The sequence below is a fragment of the Misgurnus anguillicaudatus genome, chromosome 17 (genome assembly GCF_027580225.2).
Source record: "Misgurnus anguillicaudatus chromosome 17, ASM2758022v2, whole genome shotgun sequence".
Taxonomy (NCBI): Eukaryota; Metazoa; Chordata; class Actinopteri; order Cypriniformes; family Cobitidae; genus Misgurnus; species Misgurnus anguillicaudatus.
This window is the reverse complement of record NC_073353.2, coordinates 13,835,328-13,858,867: the sequence shown is the minus strand read 5'-3', so window position 1 is coordinate 13,858,867 and position 23,540 is coordinate 13,835,328. Positions and strand designations below refer to the sequence as shown.

General features: G+C 37.4%; 1 protein-coding gene across 3 annotated transcripts; it reads right to left on the bottom strand.

Moving 5' to 3' along the window:
- Nucleotides 1–20: 20 nt before the first annotated feature.
- Nucleotides 21–22,210, bottom strand: LOC129452026 (nucleoside hydrolase). Of its 3 annotated transcripts, none has more exons than XM_055215667.2 (6): nt 22,070–22,208; nt 4,416–4,600; nt 3,097–3,276; nt 2,903–3,014; nt 1,221–1,357; nt 21–577 (listed from the first exon to the last, which is right to left on the bottom strand). In XM_055215667.2, the coding sequence occupies exons 1-6, from the start codon at nt 22,191–22,193 to the stop codon at nt 245–247; spliced, it is 1,071 nt and encodes a 356-aa protein (XP_055071642.2). In that variant the 5' UTR covers nt 22,194–22,208; the 3' UTR covers nt 21–244. The 3 variants fall into 3 exon arrangements, with proteins under 3 accessions (XP_055071642.2, XP_055071641.2, XP_055071640.2); XM_055215666.2 differs by lacking the exon at nt 22,070–22,208 and adding an exon at nt 6,448–6,605 and having other exon boundaries at nt 27–577; XM_055215665.2 differs by lacking the exons at nt 21–577; nt 1,221–1,357; nt 2,903–3,014; nt 3,097–3,276; nt 4,416–4,600 and adding exons at nt 8,011–9,232; nt 19,962–20,098; nt 20,524–20,635; nt 20,722–20,901; nt 21,322–21,506 and having other exon boundaries at nt 22,070–22,210.
- Nucleotides 22,211–23,540: the final 1,330 nt, after the last annotated feature.

Sequence of the window (23,540 nt, the reverse complement as noted above, 5' to 3'; positions counted from 1 at the left end):
ATTCTGTTATCCAATCTATGACATATAATGTTTTATGGCAATGCATATTGTTAATTGAAAAGCAACAATACATTTAAAGATACAACATCACTATTAGAACAGCATGCACAGAATTGTTAAGAAATAACAGAGAAATAACACTTCTGGAAATGAAATATGAATTGAAATATGAATTGATTTAAAAAATTTAAAGAAAATAGAGTCATGCACTAGGACCTCTACAAAGATGTAATTATGGACCTATTTATTTTAAAGCGTTCATCAAGAGCTCTTTAAATCTCTCCAAGTCCACCTTCTTTAAGATGTGGACTTTGGGAGTCTTTAGAAATTCAAGATGATCTACGACCATCATTCCTCTGCAATAGTTGCCTGCAAGCTCTACTGTTACAGATTTTTGGTCAGTTTCAAGAATATATTTGTCATCTATGGCTGCTGCCATGGCATAAGAATCACAGGAGATGAATCCCTGTCCTGGCTCCTTCTCCGCTTTGCGGCTGGAGTCCATGGTTTTCTTAAAGATCTTATTCATGAACCGAGCCTTATCGGTGTCCTGGGCCAGCCAGCCATCACAGAAGTCCTGTAACAGAACAAGTACAAATGCATACAAAAACATACATGACACGTGCGTCGTCCTAACCGTGTTGAGAGTCATGCATGCGTGTGACTACCAATTCTGTTACATGACTGTCAACACTCAACTCTGCCTTGGTAACAGATTTGACACTTGCAACTAAAGTTGGACAACAGGAAATCATGATTTTCTAAATGCGATCATTTTTACATGAAAATATATGTACTTCATTGTGCTATTTTGAAACTATGAATATGAACTAAAATGCACTTTTAACATACTATCTCTGTATTAAAAAATGTATCTAGTTAACACTTGTATTAAACTTGAACTGAACTTTCATACAAAGATTGGTTTAAGTTCACCACAAGTGGCACCCAAATACACTTTTTTAATAGATTTTTAGCACATTTTAGTTCACATTCATGATGTCTCGAAATAGCACAGTGAAGTACACTTAGATAATCTTAGAGAACATCTTAAGAAGTACTAAAGATGAATTATTAGTATATTAGGTACAAAATTAGTATGCGAAAATAAAGCACTTTAAGTACACTATGGAAGTGTATTACTTTTTCACCTAGGTAAACCACCAAGAGTTGTTTTGATGTACGTTTATCTATTGGATTACAATTCAAGAGGATCTTACCCAAGGTATTTCACTTCGACAGGCGAACTCCCAGGTTGCAATGTAAATTGGGCAAAGAAATTCATTTAGAACGATGTAAGCTGCTTCAGGATCAGCTACAAAGTTGTATTCTCCACACACGGTAATGTTTCCACGAGCTAAGTATAAATATTTGTCATTATTTTCCAGTCAGATAAAATTAAAGGAATAAAACTAGAAGAAAAGTGGCATCATTTTATGTGTGTTTACTAAAACTAGCATAAAATCCACAGTGTTTCAAAATAATAAATCAAGATAGTTAGCATATAACTGGATAATTTAACTAATTCACAGAAAAAATTTAAACTTACCAACTCTTAAGATCTATTTTTGCTACTGAACTTAAAATCAATAAAAATTGTCTGTCTTAAAGGGATAACGTGAAAATTTTATTACAAATCCCCCCATGTCATTCCAAACACTTAAATTCTTTGATCGTCTTCGCAATACATTTTTTTATAAAAACGGAGTCTTGTGTCTGTCCCGTAGACTGCAACTCAACCTATTCAAGCCCAGAAAAGAATGAAAGACGTCGCAAATAAGCCCATGTGCCTTCAGCGATGAGAACACCTTCTTAGCCAACAAGCAGACAATGGCCTTGTCCCAAATGGCACGCTCAATACTTGTAGACTTCCACACAGTAGAGTCCACACTTAGATGACATCATGTAATGCAGACCTTAGGGACCCTTGACGCAAGTCCACGAGGGCGCTCCAGAGTCATATTTTGGCATAGACTCGAGCGTCACACCGAAAATAAGAAGAGAAGTTGCCCATCAGTGTGAACTCCTCCCATCCATCGTCTGATTGCTCTTTCACAGGGACCTCTGGGTTGCTAAAGTGCGTGAAGCCAGCTGCAGTGCAGACTTTGCTGAAGACTGCATCAAGGGTTCAAAGGGGGTGCAGGTCAGCACCCTTTGTAGCATAAAAATGGCAGATGGGACACCCTACGGACTCGTAGATCATAGTGATCATAGTGAGTGCACTCATTTAACCCCACAATTCACCTTAATTCAACTTGTCCACTGAGGCTTGCACCCACACTGCAGCGCTTCAGGCAAGCTCAACTGTCCAAATTCACTTACTCGGTTTTGTTCACTTATTCGAGTGGACTATATTAGTAAACTAACATAGGGAATAGTGAATGAGGGTAAAGAGGGCTATTTCGGACATAGCCTACAAGTTGGTAACTACTCCAGGAGTCTGCTTGTGAATGCGTCAACGGAAAAACTAATTGTTGCATAAAGTCATTAGTTTTATTTTCTTTGAGCACAAAAGTGTTCTCTTTGATTCATGATTTTGATTGAACCACTTATGGCATATAGACTTTTGGTGACTTCTTTCAGTCTTTTCTGAGCTTGAACAGGTCGAACAGCAGTCTACGGGACGGACACAAGCCACCCGGTTTTCATCAAAAATATCTAAAAAAAATATTCCAAAGGACTTGTGGGTTTGGAGCGACACAGGGGTAAGTAATTTGTCCATTTTGGAGTGAACTATATTTTTAATATTCTCAAACTTCTTGTAAGACAAGGAATGCCTGTATCAGTCTATTGACAAAATGTTAAAAAAGCTTAATTTCACACAATCACCAAAAGTTTAGTGAATATTAAATATATCAGCCAGCCATATTCTAGTTACATATTAGGTGTATTATGGACTCACAATCTGTGTTGCCACCCATAATGTAAAGGTCCTTGAGTTTCTGGGGGAATGTGGGGTCAAGTTTCACCGCCGATGCCAGATTCGTCAGTGGAGCCGTGGCCACTAGAGATACCTTGAAGAACCAAGTAAAATTTATGGTAAATGCAATGTGTGGTCTGTCCTTTAATAATATTATTTGTAATATTTCTACGTACCTCCCCAGGATTTTCATTGACTATTCGAATCATGGCTGATACTGCTCCTTCTGCCTGAATGAGGTCCAAACCAGGAGCATTGGGATCTGGGGCATCCCCAAGTCCATCTTTTCCATAATAGTCTCCAGAACTGGTGACCTGACCTAAAAGTGATTTGTCTGCTCCACGGAATACAGGAATCTGAAGCAAACATTGGTTTTCCCAATTACAGTGAAATTGTTGTGCTAGCTAGACTAGTGGTTTTTAAACTTATTCGGCGTGTGCCCCACCCCTTGTGTACGGTGAAACTAAATACAATTTATGAAATCATTTGAAAAATTAAAACTTGAATTAATCAAACCGTATTAAATTATACAGTGTATTGGTTAGTAGCCTTATTTTTCTTAGGTCTAATAAGACAGAAGTTATGATAATTTAGGGTGGACATATCATGAAAATCAGATTTTTTTAATGATGCAATTATAGACAGATGTTTAATTGGGTCCCCAGTGCTTCTATCAACCTAGAAAATGTAAAAAAGGTCAACTCAGTAACTTAGTTTTGGTAAACCATTCTCTGCAAGCATGTGAAAAAATAGGTCATTGAAATTTGTCTTTACTTGTGATGTCAGAAGGGGATTTTATTATAATAATACTGCCCCTTAATCTGCACTATCCAACCACGGCACTGCTATTTAGTGCAGAGGAAACACCCAAAAACGGCACATTTTTGCTCACACCTACAAAGTGGCAATTTTAACATGCTATAGTCAATAATCTATAAGGTATTTTGAGCTAACACTTCACATACGTACATTGTGGACACCAGAGATTTATTTTACATCTTAAAAAGGTCTTGTGAAATGTCTCCTTAAATGTATTTTATAAAATGTCATAAATCTGGGGCACCCCTGGCACAATCTGACAGCCCCCAGTTTGGGAATCACTAGATGCATATTGTGTGACCAATGCAATGGCAGGGACTTAGCTATAGGTCACTTTTGTTTGTATCAATGAAAGCCACAGCCTTTACAGCTGTGTTCATAATCAGATGAGCGCTACAGGTAAATATCATGATTTTTAGTGAATGAGGATTAACAATTTAATTTACGTGTCTGGTTAATTCAAATGAATACATGAAAATGATATATATATATATATATATATATATATATATATATTTTTTTTTTTTTTTTTTTTTTTTGCTGCTGCATTCTTTTCATTTAGCAGATTCTTTAATCCAAAGCAAATGAGAAACATCACAAGCATTTTATATCCATAGGATTTAATGCAAATTTTTTAAACCACATTAATTGAATAAAGCATGCATGTCCATGTTACCTCCATATGCTTACAAACATCCAGGACACGCAGAACATTTTTGCAGACATTATCTACGTTAGTGTTTCCATGAACACAGGTGATGCCCAGGATCTGCACGTCTGGCACTGCCAATGCCATCATAATAGCCTGAGCATCATCCACTCCACAATCAACATCCACAAGCAGTTTCTTCATGATGGATTCTAGATAATGAGAAACAAATAAGAGATTTAGTTACCAGTGCTGGAGCATGGTTAAATAAGTGTGCTGTAACCAAAGGGTGTGAGTTCAAAGCCCACAAGGGGTCAGCCATAAACTACAAGCTCTGTACTTTCTTTGGAAGTAGAGTACTGGTCAATTATCAGATATGTGACAGATTTACAGTTATGTGTACAGCTTTACAATAATAAATCAGACGGTAGCCAAACTAACCATAAATAAGAGAAAAAAAAACGACAGGCAGCTGAAATATATGCTTTACACACCAGTACACATAATATAAAATGATAAACCATTTACATTTGGCAGATGCTTTTATCCAAAGCGACTCACAGTGCATTACAAGGTATAAACATTTTATCAGTAACTGCTAGCCAATAGGCTTGCTCGACTTCATGCGCGCCGCAAGAATCGACAACCGGGTGACGTCAAAGTACAGCGAGAGCGATTCGCGAAATCATACGGAGGACATTGCTTTTAAATTGCTCTCGCGGAACCTTGACGTCATCCGGCTGTCGGTTTTTGCAGCGCCGCATGAAGTCGAACAAGCCTTATGTGTATTCCCTGGGTTAAATCCACACAGGACGGGGTTTGTCCCATATGTTCGAGTTTTGCAGCATTCATTCATGCAAACTATCCCACCAGCATTCCGTGAATACTCGTGCTACTCTTCCTCTGATGGGAAGATACTCGCTGCCTTATCAGTTTAATATGTTTGTTACAGTCAGGATAAAGCCAGGGCTAAAGGGAGGGCGGGCCTCTTTGCAGTGATGCTATGGATAGACCAGAGGTTCTTAAAAGAACACGCCCACATTTTGGGAATTTAGCTTATTCACCGTATCCCCAGAGTAAGATAACTCCATACATACCTTTCTCATCTCTGTGAGCAGCCACCGCTAAGTTAGCTTAGATTATCAGACTGGAAGTGAATGGCTCCAGCTAGCAAACTGCTTCCAATAAGTAACAAAATAACGCGAGCATTTTGTGATTTGTATAGTCACACCGTGTACAAATAACAAGGCCATATGAGACACAGCCATCTTTTAATTAACAGTATACATACTGGGAACTATTCTCAGAAGGCGATGCACTGCTACTTGGGCGGAGTGATTTGCTCACAGCACCCGAGAAGGCCCTGGTGGGGAGCAGAGAGTTCGGTCAGAGTTGTGCAAATCACTCCTCCCAAGTAGCAGTGCTTCGCCTGTCTTTTTTTTTTACAATATTCACTAATCATCATGAGAGTAAAATAGGACATTCAGTCAATCTACAGCAGCATTTTCTCTTCCAGTCAGTTGAAAATGTAGAATTTTTAATTTTATTTGGATTAATTGTTCTTTTAACAGACAAATTGTTGTAATTTCTATTTGTGCAGGTCAGTTAAACCTGAACTGCTAGGGTGGGACCGAAGAACCGCTGCTGCAAATACCCGAATGGCCCCTGCCCTAACAGATGTAATCTCAGTCCAAACTTTTAATAACACTTGAGAGTCCTGTGTTTCTGCTAGTACAGGATGAGTTTAAGGGTAATATGTAAAGCACTTTTAAAGCTTTGGGTGCTGCAGATGTAATTTTACAGCCACGTACAACGCATAACCAAAACACTAACTAAAATCAAACTGGAATGTATAGTTGTGATTTCTCTTAAAAGACACGTAAACAATGTTGAAGACAGCAGCTGTTATGTGACACAGACATAACAAACGTTAAGCGTAAAACGTTAAGAAGCCCACATTGTTGGGCAAAGTTGGTTTCACTTTCAGACTTCCGAGTTCACTTTGCTAATAAAATGTAATATGCATTTAAAAAATAAAATCTCATTTAATTATCCTTACCGATCACTATATGTCCAAACGTAACGTTTTTCTGCCAACTACTGATTTAGATAGTGGCGGCAACCCGTTTCAATATAGCTGCAGCCCCGCAGAACCTCGATTCAGGGCGCTCGTTTCAGGATGGAGGTGGGGCGTCCCCGTAGCACACGCTTCAATGTACAATTTGAAAGAGCAGCTGGAAGGTTGTAGGGAGGGAGCCCTTTTCCATTTGTTTTTTATTGCAGGAAGACATGGAGTCTTTTTAAGGGACAAAATAGGGTTACAAGTAAACTGTTCTTTGTAGTCTTTAAATTCTTATTAGAATTATACATGTCTTTAAATTTTAAATTAAAATTGTAGTTGTTTTTTGTGGTGCAGAAATATTTACTCAGGAAATATATGTTATTTAATGTGTAGTTGAAATTCAAAAAAATAAATAAAGTGTAATTGACATTTAAAAATGATGCTCTGTGTCTAAGTATGTGTTACAAAATAAACATTTAGTAGATTCTGATGATAAACACAAAGTAAATGTAATTTCTTTATATCAACATTATATCTACATAAAAACAAGTTTTTCTTTATTGCTTTGACCTAGTTAAAGAAACTAGGATCTACTCACTTCATCATCACTATCTCATCAGAGCAGAAGACACTTCTTGCAAATGTGTTAACTCTTTCTCATTGGATTGACACATTTTCCACATCCGTTTTGCAAAACAGTTAACAGGAATGACATTCAAGCAGTCCAAACTCCATTGTATGGTAACCAAACAGAAACCATCTATTCCTATTTATTAAAAACTACATAGATAAGTATGAACTCACTGAAGCCCTTGTTTGACACTCCTTCACACAAATCTTCAAATAGCAATCAGTCCGCAGGCCTTATAAAAAGGTGCCAGTGTTGTTCTTTGCCAGCATGGATGGAGGTCTAATGCAAAATCCCGCCACTCTCACATTGTCAATGAGTGATTTGGGGTAAACCCTCATATGATGCTGCTTTTCCTCCCAGCATATTCACCATTTTGAATCCCATAGAGGAATACTTCAGTGCTTGGAAGTGGAAAGTGTATGATCACCATCCTTATAAGCAAATGCCCTTGCAATGACTGCTGTTGCCCCAAGAAATAGGTGCAGAGGAATGTTAAGGTTGCATACGGCATACAAGAAGATTTCCCCCTAGGTGAATTGCAAAAGAGGATATTAAATGAGGCCATGTGGCCCAGTCGCCAAGACAGAAGAGACTGAGTATCAATAGGGGCTTATACTACAAGATTTTACTGTTTTTTGGTTTACATGTATTCTCTGTAATATTTACAAAGTTATATTGACTTTATTCTCAAAATATTACGACTTCCGTAATTATATTTTTTTCCTCAAAAAACAACTGGTTAAATCTCACATTATAATAACTTTAATCTCGAGATGTTTTTATTTTTTATTTTAGCTTGGCCCTAATCCTTCTTGGTAGGAAACAGCTCGATTCTTGACTTTAGAACAGCATGCACAGAATTGTTAAGGGCACATCTCTGTGCGACCCTGGGAAGGTACCTTAGGACATAAAGCAAATGAAACATTAAATGATTTGAAATATTTTAATGAAGTAGAGTCATTAATGCACTAGACCAGGGATGGGCAACTCACTGGAGGGCCGGGGTCCTGCACAGTTTAGCTCCAACCATAATTAAACACACCTGAAGCAGCTAATTAAGGTCTAAAGCCCGGGATACACTGCAAGATTATTGGCTGTCCCAGACGAAAGTTTGCATCGTGAAACAATCGTCGCGATTTCTGTGAACGTGGCTCTTCATCGGTGGTCCCATGTCGTACAACCACAGAGGTTCAAAGACAGCCGTTATCCCGGTCTTGCGTCCAAAGGTAGCCTACGATAGTTTTCTGACAGTGTCAGAAATTCAGCATGATCAGCGCACAGTGTTTGCTGCTACGGCCTGCGCGCTGGTATTTGTTTACCACGAGCGCATGCTGGTGACGTTGCGTTAACATGTGACGCAGCCGCCAAAGCTTCCGCGTCATCATCGTACAGTCTAGATGCCTGTCATACCAGAGTTTAAATGATCAATGTCGCACAGTGTGATAAGGTAATGATTTTATAGGAGGGCAAAAATCCTGCAGTGTATTCCGGGCCTCAGGCGGCTGATCTCGAATCGCTCTCGCGGTACAATAAAGCCATATGACACAGTCGCGTGCCTTCAGCGGCAAAATTACTAACCGGCATCACCTGCTTCAAGTCAGCCGCCGATTGGTCTGCGCAGTGCCGCATGAAGTCGAACACACCTATACTACAAACTTTTAGGCAGGTGTGCTGAGGAAAGTTGGAGCTAAACTCTAACGTTACAGGACACCGGCCCTCCAGGACCGAAGTTGCCCACCCTGGACCAGACCATCTCCAAAGATGATTATACAAATACATTCATAAAATGAAATTATGGATAAATTATTTTAAAGCATTCATCATGAGCACTTTAAATCTCTCCAAGTCCACCTTCTTTATGATGTGGACTTTGTGAGTTTTCTGCAGAAGTTCAAGATGATCTACGACCATCATTCCTCTGCAACAGTTGCCTGCAAGCTCTACTGTTACAGCTTTGTGGTCAGTTTCAATGAGATATTTGTCATCTATGGCTGCTGCCATAGCATAAGAATCACAGGAGATGAATCCCTGTCCTGACACCAGCTCCTTCTCCACTCTCTCACTGTGGCTGGACTCCATGCTGTGCTTAAAGATCTTTTTCATGAACCGAGCTTTATCTGTGTCCTGGGCCAGCCAGCCATCACAGAAGTCCTGCAACAGAACAAGTTAAAATGCATACAAATATACATAACATGTGCATTCTCCTTTGACAGCCGAATCATGTCAAAGTACCGCAAGAACGATCCGAGAAATCATACGAAATGTAATTTCGTTTTGATCTCGTGGCACTTTCACATCATCCGTCTGTCAGTTCTAGCGGCGCCGTATGTAGTCGAACAAGCCTAAAGTGTTTGCCACCACATTAAAACTTAGGCCCTGTCCCAAATGGCACACTCCGGACTTGTGGTCCTCCTCAGAGTCCACACTTTGATGACATCACGTAGTCCAGACTTTAGGGACCCTTGATGCGAGTCCACGTGGGTTCACCGGAGTTGTATTTTGGGACAGACTCGAGCATCACACCGGAAATAGGTAGAGAAGTTGCCCGTCAGTGTGAACTCCTCCCTTCCGTCGCCTGATTGGTCTGATTGCCCTTTCGCAAGGACTTCTGGGTTGGCAAAGTGCGCGAAGCCTGCTGCAGTGCGGGCTTCGCTGAAGACCGCATCAAGGGGGCAAAGGAGGCGCTGATGAGCACACTTCAAAGCACAATAATGACAGATGGGACACCCTACGGACTCGTAGACTAAGCGAGAACGCGCAATTTAAGGCCACAAGACCGAAAGTCCACATGAAGTGCGCCATTTGGGACAGGACCATAACTTAACTGTGGATTATCACACCTGAGTTCAGTTTCTTTAGCCACGCCCAGGCCTAATTACTGCCACACCTGTTTTCAATCAAGAAATCACTTAAATAGGACCTGCCTGACAAAGTGAAGTAGACGGAGACTGGGAACAGCGATCAACAGCGGAAATAAACGAGGAAGGTTTGAAGTTAAATACTATACAGTGAATGTAAAGTGGACAATGACAGACGAATCAGATGGTAATTTAAAGATCCGTAAGGAAGTAAATGATGAAATGTTATGGGAGGAAGTGAGGAAAAAACAAGCGAGACAACGATCAGATTCTAGCAGCAGTAATGAATCCACAGACACAATTAAAAGGAATAAACCTGAAATGAGAGCTAGAAATAAGGAATCAGACAAAGAAGTTTGGAAAATAATGATAGTGTTTGAGAAACAAGGAGGACCAGATTTACACCCCATTCATGTTACAAAAGCTATAGAAAAAGAAATAGGAAAAATTAACCATGCTCGCTTTATGGGAAATGGTAGACTATTGATCTTTGCAGAGTCTGAAATTCAGCGAGATAAGATTCTTAAGAAAAATACTCTAAATGGTTCTAAAATAACCTCACACATTCCAGGAATAATGGTAAAGAAAAGAGGAGTCATAACTGGGATCCCAAATTCGGTATCCATTGAAGAGATCAAGATCAATCTAAAAGGGGGAGAGATAGTAGATGCAAAACGCCTGACTAAAGGTAAAGAGAAAGCAGAGAGTCTGTCAGTACTACTTTGTTTTAAGAACGAAATACCTACCAGAGTTCAAATGGGTTTTATGAGCTACCCAGTGCGAGAATACATTCCCTCTCCAATACGATGTTTTAAATGTCAACGTTTTGGCCATGTAGCAACACAATGTAAAGGTAAAATTAGATGTGCAAAGTGTGGAGGAGAACATGAATATGGGAAATGTGGGGAGAATGTTCAGTTAAAATGTTGTAACTGTGGAGGTCAACATAGTGCTGCTTATGGTGGATGTGAGAAACAGAAGGAGGCAAAAGAAATTCAGAAATACAAACTAACTCATCAGGTTTCCTATGTTAATGCACTAAAGGAGATAAATAAAGCTAAGATAGATGTTAATGTTAACAAAATTGCATCTTCAAAAGAGCAAAAATCATGGATTCCAGGACAGAATAGTGTAAACCATACTAGTCAACAGACAAAGGTAGGACTGCCAATGCTGAACAAAGAGACAGAATGTTGTGAATGCAAAACAAGAATCTCAAGAGACACTCTGCTGATAAGGAAAAATGAATTCATAGCATTCATGTGTTCTATAGTTAATGTTACAATACAGCACTCTAAAAAGAGTGATAGAATTAGATCAGTTGTGGAAGCTGCAAATGAATTTTTGGGGACTACAACTAAAGCTGATGAAATTCATGAAATGTTAAATCATAAATATGGAGACTCACAAGCTGATTAAATACATAATGGTGTTAATCATTCTTCAATGGAATGCAAGAAGTCTGATCACAAATGGACAAGAGTTTAAAAGGTATATTCATGAGTTAAATAGTAAACCAGATGTCATCTGTATACAGGAAACATGGTTAAAACCACACCTAGATTTTGTCTTGAAAGGTTATATCAGCATTAGGCATGATAGGAGAAAAGAGAGAGGAGGAGGGTGTATGACCTTTGTTAGAGAAGGAATATCATATAGACATTTGAGTACAGCTGCAGAACATGAATGTATAGTGATTGAAATTTTTAATGGAGATAATGGTAAATATACAGTGGTTAATTACTATAATCCCTGTAAAGCTTTAACGAATGAGTTGTTGGGGAACATTATTAAAAGATCTCACAGAGAAGTATGGTGTGGGGATTTCAATGCCCACAATAGCTTATGGGGTAGTAAACATACAGATTTAAATGGGGAGGCTGTTGAAGAAATGATAAATGATAGAATGTTGGTATGTTTAAATAATGGTAGTGGTACACGGATAAATATATTCAAGAATAAAACCTCATGTATTGATCTTACTTTAGTTGACAGAAAGATAGCAAGTATATGTGAATGGGAGGTTGAAAAGAACACAAGCATTGGAAGTGACCATTTTCCTATCTTTTGTAAAATTGAAATTGAACTGAAGATAGAAGAAAGTTATATACATCATAAATGGCATTTTATGAGAGCAGATTGGGAAGAATTTTACAAAAAATGCAATGAAGATATGAAGAATTTTCCAAAAGTAGAACAAACTATAGATCAGATAAATAATAATTTAAGTACCCTTATTCTTACTGCAGCTAGTCAGGCTATTCCAATTAGTAATAATCAAAGGACAAGAGTCAATGTTCCATGGTGGAATGATAAATGTAAGGAAGTCATAAAAAACAGAAATAAAGCTTTTAAAATTCTGCGTAAAACATTAACCACAGATAACCTTATAGAATACCAAAGAAAGAAGTCTATAGCAAGGAAGGTAATTAAAGAAGTTAAAAGGGAATCTTGGAGACAGTTTTGTTCCACAATTGGAAGGGAGACTACTTTAGATAAGATGTGGATGATGGTCAAAAAGATGTCAGGAAGATATAAACCTCCAAGTATTCCTGTTCTAATTGACGATAAGAATTTTAAAGCTATATCAGAAAAGGAAAAGGCTAATATGCTGGGTAAATATTTTGCAGATATAAATAAAGGTGATCACTTGGACGATTGTTTTAAAAAGAGGAAAGAGGATATTTTAAAGGCGAATGAAGGTATACTAAATTCTAAATCTGAAACAGGGTCGATACTGGATGAGGAGTTTAATATGTCAGAATTGAAAATGGCAGTAGATAGTACAGCATACTCTTCACCAGGATGTGATAATTTATGTTATGCTATGTTCAGGAATCTTCCTGAGGAAGTACTGGATAAGATTCTGGAATTGTTTAATAAAATTTGGAATGAAGGAAAATTGCCCAAAATATGGAAAAAGGCAACAATTCTTCCATTTCCTAAACCAGGGAAAGACTCTAGTAATCCAGGTAATTACAGACCCATAGCTTTAACGTCGCATTTAGGAAAGCTTATGGAAAAATTGGTGGTGAGTCGTTTGAATTATTTCTTAGAAAGTAAAGGTTTACTTAAAAGCTATCAAACAGGATTTAGAAGGAGTAAATCAACTATTGATGCTCTTGTTAAACTTTGTAATGAGGTGGAAAAGACTTTAGTTATGAAGGAGGTGATGGCAGCTGTTTTTCTGGATATAGAGAAAGCTTATGACACCATGTGGAGAGAGGGCCTATTAATTAAGTTGGAGAAGATTGGAATAAATGGGAGGATGTTTAATTATATTTTGGATTTTTTGACGTGTCGTTCCCTGAGGGTCAGAGTAGGCAATGGACTATCAGAAGAATATATGGTAGAAAGTGGAATTCCCCAGGGAAGTGTTATTAGCCCTATTCTATTTAATATTATGATCAATGATTTATTTGAAAAAGGAGGCGAAGGTTTGTTGTATGCAGATGATGCTGTTGTATGGAAAAAGGGGCGTAATGTCCCATTTATTGTCGGAAGGTTACAAAAAGAAATTACAGTGCTAGAACAATGGGGAATAGATTGGGGATTTAAATTTTCTTTATCAAAATCTAAGGTAATGTTTTTCACCAGAAAGAAGGTACCAGATAACCTCAAAATAATGTTATACAATCAACCACTTGAAAGAGTGAATACGTTTAAATATCTTGGAATCTTTATGGATGAAAGACTTACATGGAAACATCATATAATGCATATTGAATCTAAATGTAAAAAAGTTTTAAACCTTATGAGGATGATTTCTGGGCAACAATGGGAAGCAGACAAACAGTCACTTATGTATATATATAGAGCATTAATCAGATCAGCCATAGACTATGGATGCATAGTATATAGTTCTGCATGTACAACAGCTATTAGGAAACTTGATAGAATACAGTTTAAAGGTTTAAGGATTGCTTTAGGAGCGATCAAAACAACTCCTACATGTGCTCTATTAGTAGAAGCTGAAGAAACTTCACTTAAAATGAGATATGATCAATTGTCTTTAACATACTGGGTGAGACTTAAAGGGAGCATAAATAACCCTGCCTTATCAGTTCTAAATGAATGTTGGGAATACCTATCAAAGGGGTCTGGTTTTGGATGGCATGTTAAAAATACAGCAGAAAAGTATGGAATTCGACATTTTAATTTTAGTCCTGCACTTGTGATGAGTCCAGTTCCTCCATGGATGCTACCTATACCATCCATTGATATAGAATTGTTGAATGAAAAAGCAGATCAGCCTAATGTAAAAAGCCTTGTAGAATGCAGCCAAAGACATCTTATGTCTAAATATTATGGTTTTGTTAAAATATTTACAGATGGGTCAAAAGATCTGAAAAATGGTCATTGTGGAATTGGGATATATATTCCTATGTTTAATAAAAAATATGGCTATAGATTGAACAATTTTTTATCAATTTATTCTATAGAATTAGTTGGAATAATAACTGCTTTGAGATGGATTGAAGAGATCAAACCTATTCGATCTGTCATTTGTACTGATTCCTTAGCAGTATTGATCAGTTTAGAAACTGCAAATTCAATTAGAGAGGATTTGATATTAGAGGCAAGCCATATTTTATTGAGTATAAAGAACCTTGGAATTTTAGTTCAGTTTTGTTGGGTTCCAGCACATGTTGGGTTAAAAGGAAATGAAATGGCTGACAAAATTGCGAAGAAAATGTTAGAAAAAGAACATATAGGAATAAATATTTCAATTGGGAAAGGTGAAGCCAAAGCTAAAATAAAATCAGAAATGCTTCTGAAATGGCAAAATGAATGGAAGGTAGAATACAATGCAAGGCATTACCATACAATTCAGGAAAATGTGTGGAAGAAAAGAATAACATTAGGTCTTAACAGAAGGGAAGAAGTGGTTTATAGTAGACTAAGATTGGGTCATACAGGTCTTAATGGCACACTCAGGATAATAGGGAAGAATAACGGTCTATGTACTGAATGTCAAGTTATGGAAAATGTAGATCATGTTTTGTTTAATTGCAGGAAGTACACAGAATATAGACAACAATGGAAAGAGAGAGAGGCTGAAAGTGGCATAGAAAACACCCTTAAGGAAGAAGGAATGAAGAGTGATAAGATCAAATCCCTATTTATCTTTTTGAGTGAGTCAGGTTTAATTAAGAGGATCTAGGATCCCTAATTGGTTTTTATTTATTTTTATTTATTTATTTATTTATTTATTTATTTATTTTTTTTTGATAGTCTGATTATAGTCTGTTAAGTCCCTTTGCACACTCCTGTACAGTAGGTGGCGGTATGCACCAATGAGATGTGATTCGCCAATAAAGTAAAGAAGAAGAAGAAGAAGTGAAGTAGACCAAAAGATCCTTAAAAGCTACACATCATGTTGAGATCCAAAGAAATTCCGGAACAAATAAAAGAAAGTAATTGAGATCTATCAGTCTGAAGAAGGTTGTAAAGGCATTTCTAAAGCGTTGGGATGCGAGCGAACCACAGTGAGAGCCATTATCCACAAATGGTGAAAATATGGAACAGTGCTAATCCTTTCCAGGATTGTTCCCGGCTGACCAAAATTACCCCAACAGTGCAGAGACGACTCATCCTAAAGGTCACAAAAGACCCCAAGACAACATACAAAGAAGTGTAGGCCTCACTTGCCTCAGTTAAGGTCAGTGTTCATTTCAGTTTTGCCAGTAAACATCTTGATGATCCACAGGACTTTTGGGAAAATACTTTTTGGATTGACGAGACAAAATTTGAACTTTTTGGTTAGCGCCTCATTTCAGAAAAAGAACATCATATCACCATTAAAATATAGTGGTAGTGTGATGGTCTGGGCTGTTTTGCTGCTTTAGGACCTGGAAGACTTGCTGTGATAAATGGAAACATGAATTCTGCTGTCTACCAAAAATCCTTAAGGACAATGTCCAGCCATCTGTTCATGACCTCAAGCTGAAGTAAACTTGGGTTCTACAGCAGGACAATGATCCAAAACACACCAGCAAGTCCACCTCTGAATGGCTAAAGAAATACAAAATGAAGCATTGGAGTGGCCTAGTCAAAGACCTGACCTCAATCCTATTTAGATGCTGTGACATGATCTTAAAAAGGCAGTTCATACTCGAAAACCATCCAATGTGGCTGAATTACAATAAGTCTGCAAAGATGAGTGGGATATAAATCCTCCACAGTGCTGAAACAAATCATTGCAAGTGATCGTAAACACTTGATTGCAGTTGTTGCTGCTAAGGGTGGCCCAACCAATTAGGTTTAGGGGGCAAGCACTTTTTTACACAGGACCATGTGGGTTTGGATTTTGTTTTCTCTTCATAAATAAAACCTTCATTTAAAACTGCATTGTGTTTACTTGTGTTATCTTTGATAAATATTTAATCTGGTTTCATGGGGCCTAAAAAAAATTTTTGTTTGGTTCCGGTTTCCGACCGACCCTGCCAATTTATGTGCGACCCAAATTTATTTTATGAGCTTGGGGAAGAAATAATACACATTAAATAAATACACAAATAAAAAAAATTTGAGGTGAACTATAATTTACCTTTTAGTACAGCACCGTTTTTGTAAAGCACGCGTCCTCCAGCAACAAACAAAGCAGCTACACAGTCGTTAACACAATAGTTCACAGATCGTTGTCGCCACTTACAAAGGCACTGGTAAAGTGGTAATTTTTGGTGTGCATTCGAGATGCTGTTTCGTGCACAGCAACGTGATCTTTTGCCCCGCCGAAAGTTACAGACAAAAAAAGACGAGCTGAACAACGATATGCAAGTGGGCTTTTCTCTTCCAGAGAGCACAAACCAAGGCTCATTTTTGCTGGCAGTAAGTGAATTATAATATTTGAATTTATGGTATTATGACCAGGGCTTGACATTAACACCGCCAAACGCGGATAAGATTTCGGCCGTAAGGCGGGTCTGTTTTCTTAAAAGTTATGCGAAATGATAAACAATACGCAATGCGACACTGGGAAACTACAACTTCCATGAGCATTCTGCACCCAGAGCAACGCACAGAGATCTGTTGAGAGACGCGCACGCGATCAGCGGGGCGTTGCGGACCAAAGCGTCACCTTCCAGAGAGCGCGCGAGAGCTGATGGATTTGCGAATGCACAAGAGGACGCAGTCTGAGCGCATACACACTTCGGGAAAGATAAAACAATTGCATGGAAGTGATTGATTAGATATAAATTGCGTGCAAACTCTCAGGCCAAGAGCGAAGAGAAATTCAGCGTACCTGAATGCACACGAAATCAAAAGAAACCCGCCATCGAGAGGTTCGCGCATCATTTTAATGTAACAATAATGCCCTCCCGACATTTGTCATTAAAAGTCTTAAATCACTTTTATCAGAAACCATTTAGCTTATAAAATACATCTGCATGACAGTAAAATTAATGTACATATCTTGACAGTATTTACTGCTGTTGTTAATAAATATTTAAAGTGGTTATTGATGGGTTTTGTGTTTATCTTTTCAGTTTAGAATTAGTGTTTCTTCTACACCCCTGTTCTACTTTTAATATATTCATTCAAAGTTAATCTATTTATGCCTTACTTACTAGCATGTTTTTCATGCATCTTATATGATCTATACTGATATACCAGCTATATACCAGCTAAATGTTGTCTTAATTCGGGTAGTCAGACTGCATTTGAAATTCAGTCTGCATCTAATTTAGCAAGTAAATTTGCTCGAATTAAAGTAATTTTAGGATGCCAAAGTCAAATTTAATCATATACAATTTAACTTTGGCTAGTACCTTTGAAAAACAACTAGCCACTTTGGCTGGTGAGCAAAAAAGTTAATGTCAAGCCCTGATTAGCTGGCCCGCCCAATCAGAAATGTAAAAAATACTACTCTGTATAGTTAGACATGTATACTACTTTATGTGGTGTAATTTATCTATTGCATGTTATGTTAAAAACAGTAAAATTATAAGTAAGCCTGATAACTATTTAAAAACTATTAAAGCAGTTGAATGTTGCGTTATAATGAAATATTCCCGAGCAGCTTTCAGCCATGATCACTTTGAGAACTTTTTTTGAAAGCAAGTAGAAAACGTATTTTGAATAACAACACGTTATAAATATGTGCTGCGCGCTTTCCTCTCAATAACATAAACACACAACAAATATGACAGCGGGGTAAAAAATAGAAAGAAAACATCTGATCATAGTGATGTTGTTTGATATAGCGATATAGCAGCACTATAAGTCACGCCACGTTTATTGCTACACTTTATACAATATAGCCTATTGCTTTTAAGCAACAAATAGCCTATCATAACAACCTATAAGCCTACTGTGCAATTGAGACATTAATTTAAGAAATGCATTAAAGCAGAAAGACGTAGGCTGCGGAAATATAGTGGGTTCACTTCAATCCACACCACAGACGTTCTTGGTTTGCTTCTTATTTATTAAATCGAGGCAATTGTTTGATCAAACATTGATTAATATTAAGATACAATTTATACAAAACGAAATTCACTTTAAAGAAAGTCTTTCTACAAAATAAACCTCGCAAAATCGCTTGCCCGACGTACATTACGGGCTATGGCGAATTCCTGTCGGGCTAAAAAAAATGACGCGCCTTGGCCGTCGGGCGGAGGAAAAAATATTGTAATGTGTTTGCATTCTCTCAGATTTAGTTAGGTAATTATGTTGTATGTAATTCGGCGTCATCTTGTTAGCCATTACTATCCTCACTAACAAGTGAAACTGCCAGGAAATGAAGTGAAAGCATTAAATCCATTATTCCTTTCGTTCACGTCTGATATGCGCGCTCCTCGGCTCCGCTCTTCACGAGTCTTGCTCTTGTGCTCATCAAAAAGTATATTAAATGTTTATTTATTTGTCATTTCGTTTAACCCCAGAGTCTAACATTATTCTAGCAATTCCCTTTTTCTTTCTTTATTTAGTAAGTTAACTTAAATATGTGAGAACGAAAATATATTTTTAGTGATTTGCATGAAGAGAATATGATGTTAGAAGCTTCACTTTAAGCATTTAGTAGCCGTATTTATTTAAACACTTTAATAGGTTATTTAAAAAAGTATAAGGTTTTTTTGGGTTCATTTATATTTCCTGTCACTGTGTGCAGGTTCTTTTTTGTAGGCTATGAGAGCCCAATATTTTTTTTACCAAAAAGGCTTAATAAATGTCACGTTGCATTACAATTTAAAGTATCAATAATGTCAAAAATGTGACGTGCAGTTCGGGTGTGTGTGTATGCTGTTTAAATTAGTGTTCTGAGGTTTTGACGAATTTTATAGACTTGTTATAGTTTCTTATTCAAAAGTGACACCCATAGATTCAGGCCCACCCGGACTTAATCCATGCCCACCCATATGTCACGTTCTGCATCCGCCACTGCTCCACATATTGCGTTTCGTTATTTATTTATTTTTTTACTTTAAAACACGCAGTGTATTCGTTCAGCTGCATTTACAGCTCTCACTCTCTCTCTCTCTCTCTCTCTCTCTCTCTCTCTCTCTCTCTCTCTCTCTCTCTCCCCCTCTCTCTCACACACACACACACACACACAATTAAAAAGAGATAATCCGTGGAGATCCGTGGCTCTGCGCTGCGTGAGACAAACACGCAATATGGCCAAAGTAACCTCAAATATATCCGCTATTCAATTTAAATATTTAACAATTTCCTACCTATCCCTTGCTGCCACTGTAAAAAATAAAAAAAATAAAAAAAAAAATAAATTCCCTACCGACCCATGACCTAAACTGACAACCAACCGGAACCAAACTTTTTTTTTTTTTATGCCCGATCTGAAACATTCAAGTGTGTCAAACATACAAAAAAACCCATCCTTTAACATCTTGTGATCCATGACAATAAGTACAAATTATTGAAGTAATTTAAAATATAATCACGACTTTGGCCACCAAATTCACCTGCAATTATATAATCACTCACATGCATGCCTAAACCACCAAGAGTTAGACGTGTCGTGCACTTATCTATTGTATTACAAGTCAAGTGGATCTTACCCAGGGTATTTTACTTCGACAGGCAAACTCCCAGGTTGCAACGTAAATTGGGCAAAGGAATTCATTTAGAACGATGTAAGCTGCTTCAGGATCAGCTGCGAAGTTGAATTCTCCACACATGGTGGTGTTGCCACGAGCTAAAGATAAATATGTCATTATTCTTCAGTCGGTTATAATTAGAGGAAAATAAAAAAAGAGAAAAAAAAAGTGCCATCAGTGTATATCAAACTTAATTTTTCTATGTATGGTTTACTAAAACATGCATAAAATCCACAGAGTAACTAAATATTTCTGAGTGAAGTTTCACACAAAATCAAGATAATAAGCATAAAACTGATTTATTGGATAAGTTAACTAATTCACATTAACAATTCAAACTTACTAACTCTAAAATCCATCTTTGCTACTGAAGTTAAAACCAACGTCCTAACATTCTTATACTTGTATATTAACAAAATGCTTTAAAAAAGTTCAAATCATTGCGATCAGCAAAAGTTTTGTGAATATTAAATATATCAGCCAGCCACATTCTAGTTACATATTAGGTGTATTAGGGACTCACAATCTGTGTTGCCGCCCATAATGTAAAGGCCCTTGAGTTTCTGGGGGAATGTGGGGTCAAGTTTCACCGCCAATGCCAGATTCGTCAGTGGAGCCGTGGCCACTAGAGATACCTCGGGGAACCAAGTAAAATTTATGGTAAATGCTAGCAATGTGTGGTCTGTCCTTTAATAATATTATTTTTAATATTTCTACGTACCTCCCCAGGATTTTCATTGACTATTCGAATCATGGCTGATACTGCTCCTTCTGCCTGAATGAGGTCCAAACCAGGAGCATTGGGATCTGGGGCATCTCCAAGTCCATCTGTCCCATGGAAGTGTCCAGCACTGGTGATCTGACCCAAGAGTGATTTGCCAGCTCCACGGAATACAGGAATCTGAAGCAAATTCAAAAACGATTTTCCAATTACAGTTAAATGGCTGTCATGTGCTAGCTAGACAACAATGCATAATTGTGTACTCGCAAAATCATTTAAATTCCTGCAGTTTAAGCTATTTTAAGCCATATTGTGTGGCCAACAGCAGGGACTTATCACTAGGTCACTGTTGCTTACAAGATGTGTTTAGTGCCAAGAGAGGTCACACTGAATACTGACTGATGCTTGAAGAAGATATAATCTTGTGTACGTATTTTCTGTTTGAAAAGTAAATATGGATGGACGTTAAAACTTTGCTAAAACTGGTGGTGGTGGCCTAAGACTTTTGCACAGTACTACCATAGTTCGTAAGCCAGAGCAAACGTGAAATGAAGATTTTTTAACTACATTAATTGAATAATGCATGCATGTCCATGTTACCTCAAGCTGCTTACAAACATCCAGGACACGCAGAACATTTTTGCAGACATTATCTATTTTAGTGTTTCCATGAACACAGGTGATGCCCAGGATCTGCACGTCTGGCACTGCCAATGCCATCATAATAGCCTGAGCATCATCCATTCCACAATCAGCATCCACAAGCAGTTTCTTCATGATGGATTCTAGATAATGAGAAAGAAATAAGAGATTTAGTTACCAGTGCTGGTGATGGAGCCTGGATAATAAATGTGTTGGTAACTAAAGGTTAATAGTTCGAAGCCCACAAGGGGTCAGCCATGAGCTAACTAAGCTCTGTGCACTTTAGGAAGTATACAGATATGTGTACACGTACAGCTTCACAGAAAATAAATCAGATGGTAGCCAAACAAGCCGTAAATAAAAGAAAAAACGCTAGGCAACAGACATCAATATGCCTTACACAGCAGAACACGGAATATGAAAAGATAAAGGGTCCAAACAAAAAATTTAATTCGGTAATTATTTTTTGCATTGTTTTGCAAAACAAACAAACAAAAACTGATGCTTGGCTGACATTGTTAGGTGGTTGACTTTTGTGTCTTTTCTACATGCAGCGTAAGTATCAGTCACGTGTAGCACACACAGTGCAAGAGTTCTGCACACGAGTTTAATATCAAAGCTTTGGCAACTGTAAAAGTAATACAATTGCTAAGTCGTGTTAGCTGAATCAGGTGACCAAATGAATAAGGACGTCCACACTTCTTACCTGTGGTGAAATCTCGCTTATTAAAGAAGTTCAGGCGCGCTTCCAGTACGCTTCTCCTTGTCTTTAAACAGAGTTTGTATGTTACTGCAGGAGGAGTCTGAGTTAATATGTAACGTTTAAGCATTTTTAAAGCTTTAGGTGGGCCAGATGTAATGCCACAGATACGAGACTCCAACTCAATGAATCTAGAATGTATACCGATTTGATTTCTCGACGTGTCAGAAGAGATTTAGAAGAGATTAACGAAAATATTAGGCTTGTTGGACTTCATGCGGCGCCGCAAGAACCGACAGCCAGATGACGTCAAAGTTCCGCGAGAGCGATTTAAAAGTAAGTCCTCCGTATTATTTCGCTAATTACTCTCGCGGTACTTTGACGTCATCCGGCTGTCGATTCTTGCGACACTGCATTAAGTCGAACAAGCCTATTTATTTGGACACGTGATACATGTTACTTTTCACAGCGCAGGTTAGGATGGACTAATCAATGTTGATTCAAACGAAACGTTTGTTATTTACAGTGATGTCTGCGGTGGGTTTTAGTTTTGTCAAACACTTACGCCTTGGGTTTACATTCAGTTAAACATTTTGTATAAGTTTGTTTTTTGGGAAATTAACACTTTTGACACAAAACTCACAAAATAGCATGCGATTTTAGCCACAGAGCTCACCATGTATGAAGAACATTAGATAGCAGTTTGACTTCTTATTTCACGTTCATTCCTACTCTAATGACGTCACAACGCAGTTATTACCAGGTTATTACGACGCACACCACACGCCTAAATTTTCTCTGCCAGCTAGATCTTCAATTCTGTTATCAAAGTTTGTCTCCAAGTTATGTGCTTTTATTTAAGACATAGTTATAATGAGAGGAAAACAATTATGCCCAAGCTTTTACTGGATGGAGTTTGTTTTCTTGATAAAAAAATGTAACAGTTGATATATAAAGCGAATATTACATTATACAGTATATACATTCCCTAGATGTACATTTTTCTGGACCAATTTTTTGACAATATTCATTGGAAGAGAGCATTACTCCCTGAAAAATTCTGCATTTCTAATAAAATTAAAGAGGTATATTTTACATAATGTTTATCCAACAAACTCTCAAATTGCGGATCTTTCTAACGTATGTGTGTTTTAAGTTAAAGAAGAAACTATATTGTATTTATTTTATTATTGCAATCAGGTTAAGTCTCTTTGGGAGAACTTAAGTTGTTATTTATCTTTTTTATAAAAGGTAATTTAAAACACAGAATCACTGAGATATATATTTTATATATTTTTTATTCATAAATCAAAATTTCTCAATACGTTACCTAGATGTTATGTCTTCCTTGCAGAGATTTTGCTTATTGTTAAATCTCTTAAACACATTGATGATAATAATAGCAAGTTTATTAAGGCTTATGATAATATACTTAATTTTTTTCTTTATTTCATTGTATCTTTTGTATTTGTATTTC

Coding starts and splice junctions, on each gene's coding strand:
- LOC129452026 (XM_055215665.2), bottom strand. CDS start 22,193: ATGCTTAAACGTTACATATTAACTCAGACTCCTCCTGCAGTAACATAC. Junction 20,902..21,321: donor ATGTTTGTAAGCAGCTTGAG/GTAACATGGACA, acceptor AATTTGCTTCAG/ATTCCTGTATTCCGTGGAGC. Junction 20,099..20,523: donor TATGGGCGGCAACACAGATT/GTGAGTCCCTAA, acceptor ATTTATCTTTAG/CTCGTGGCAACACCACCATG.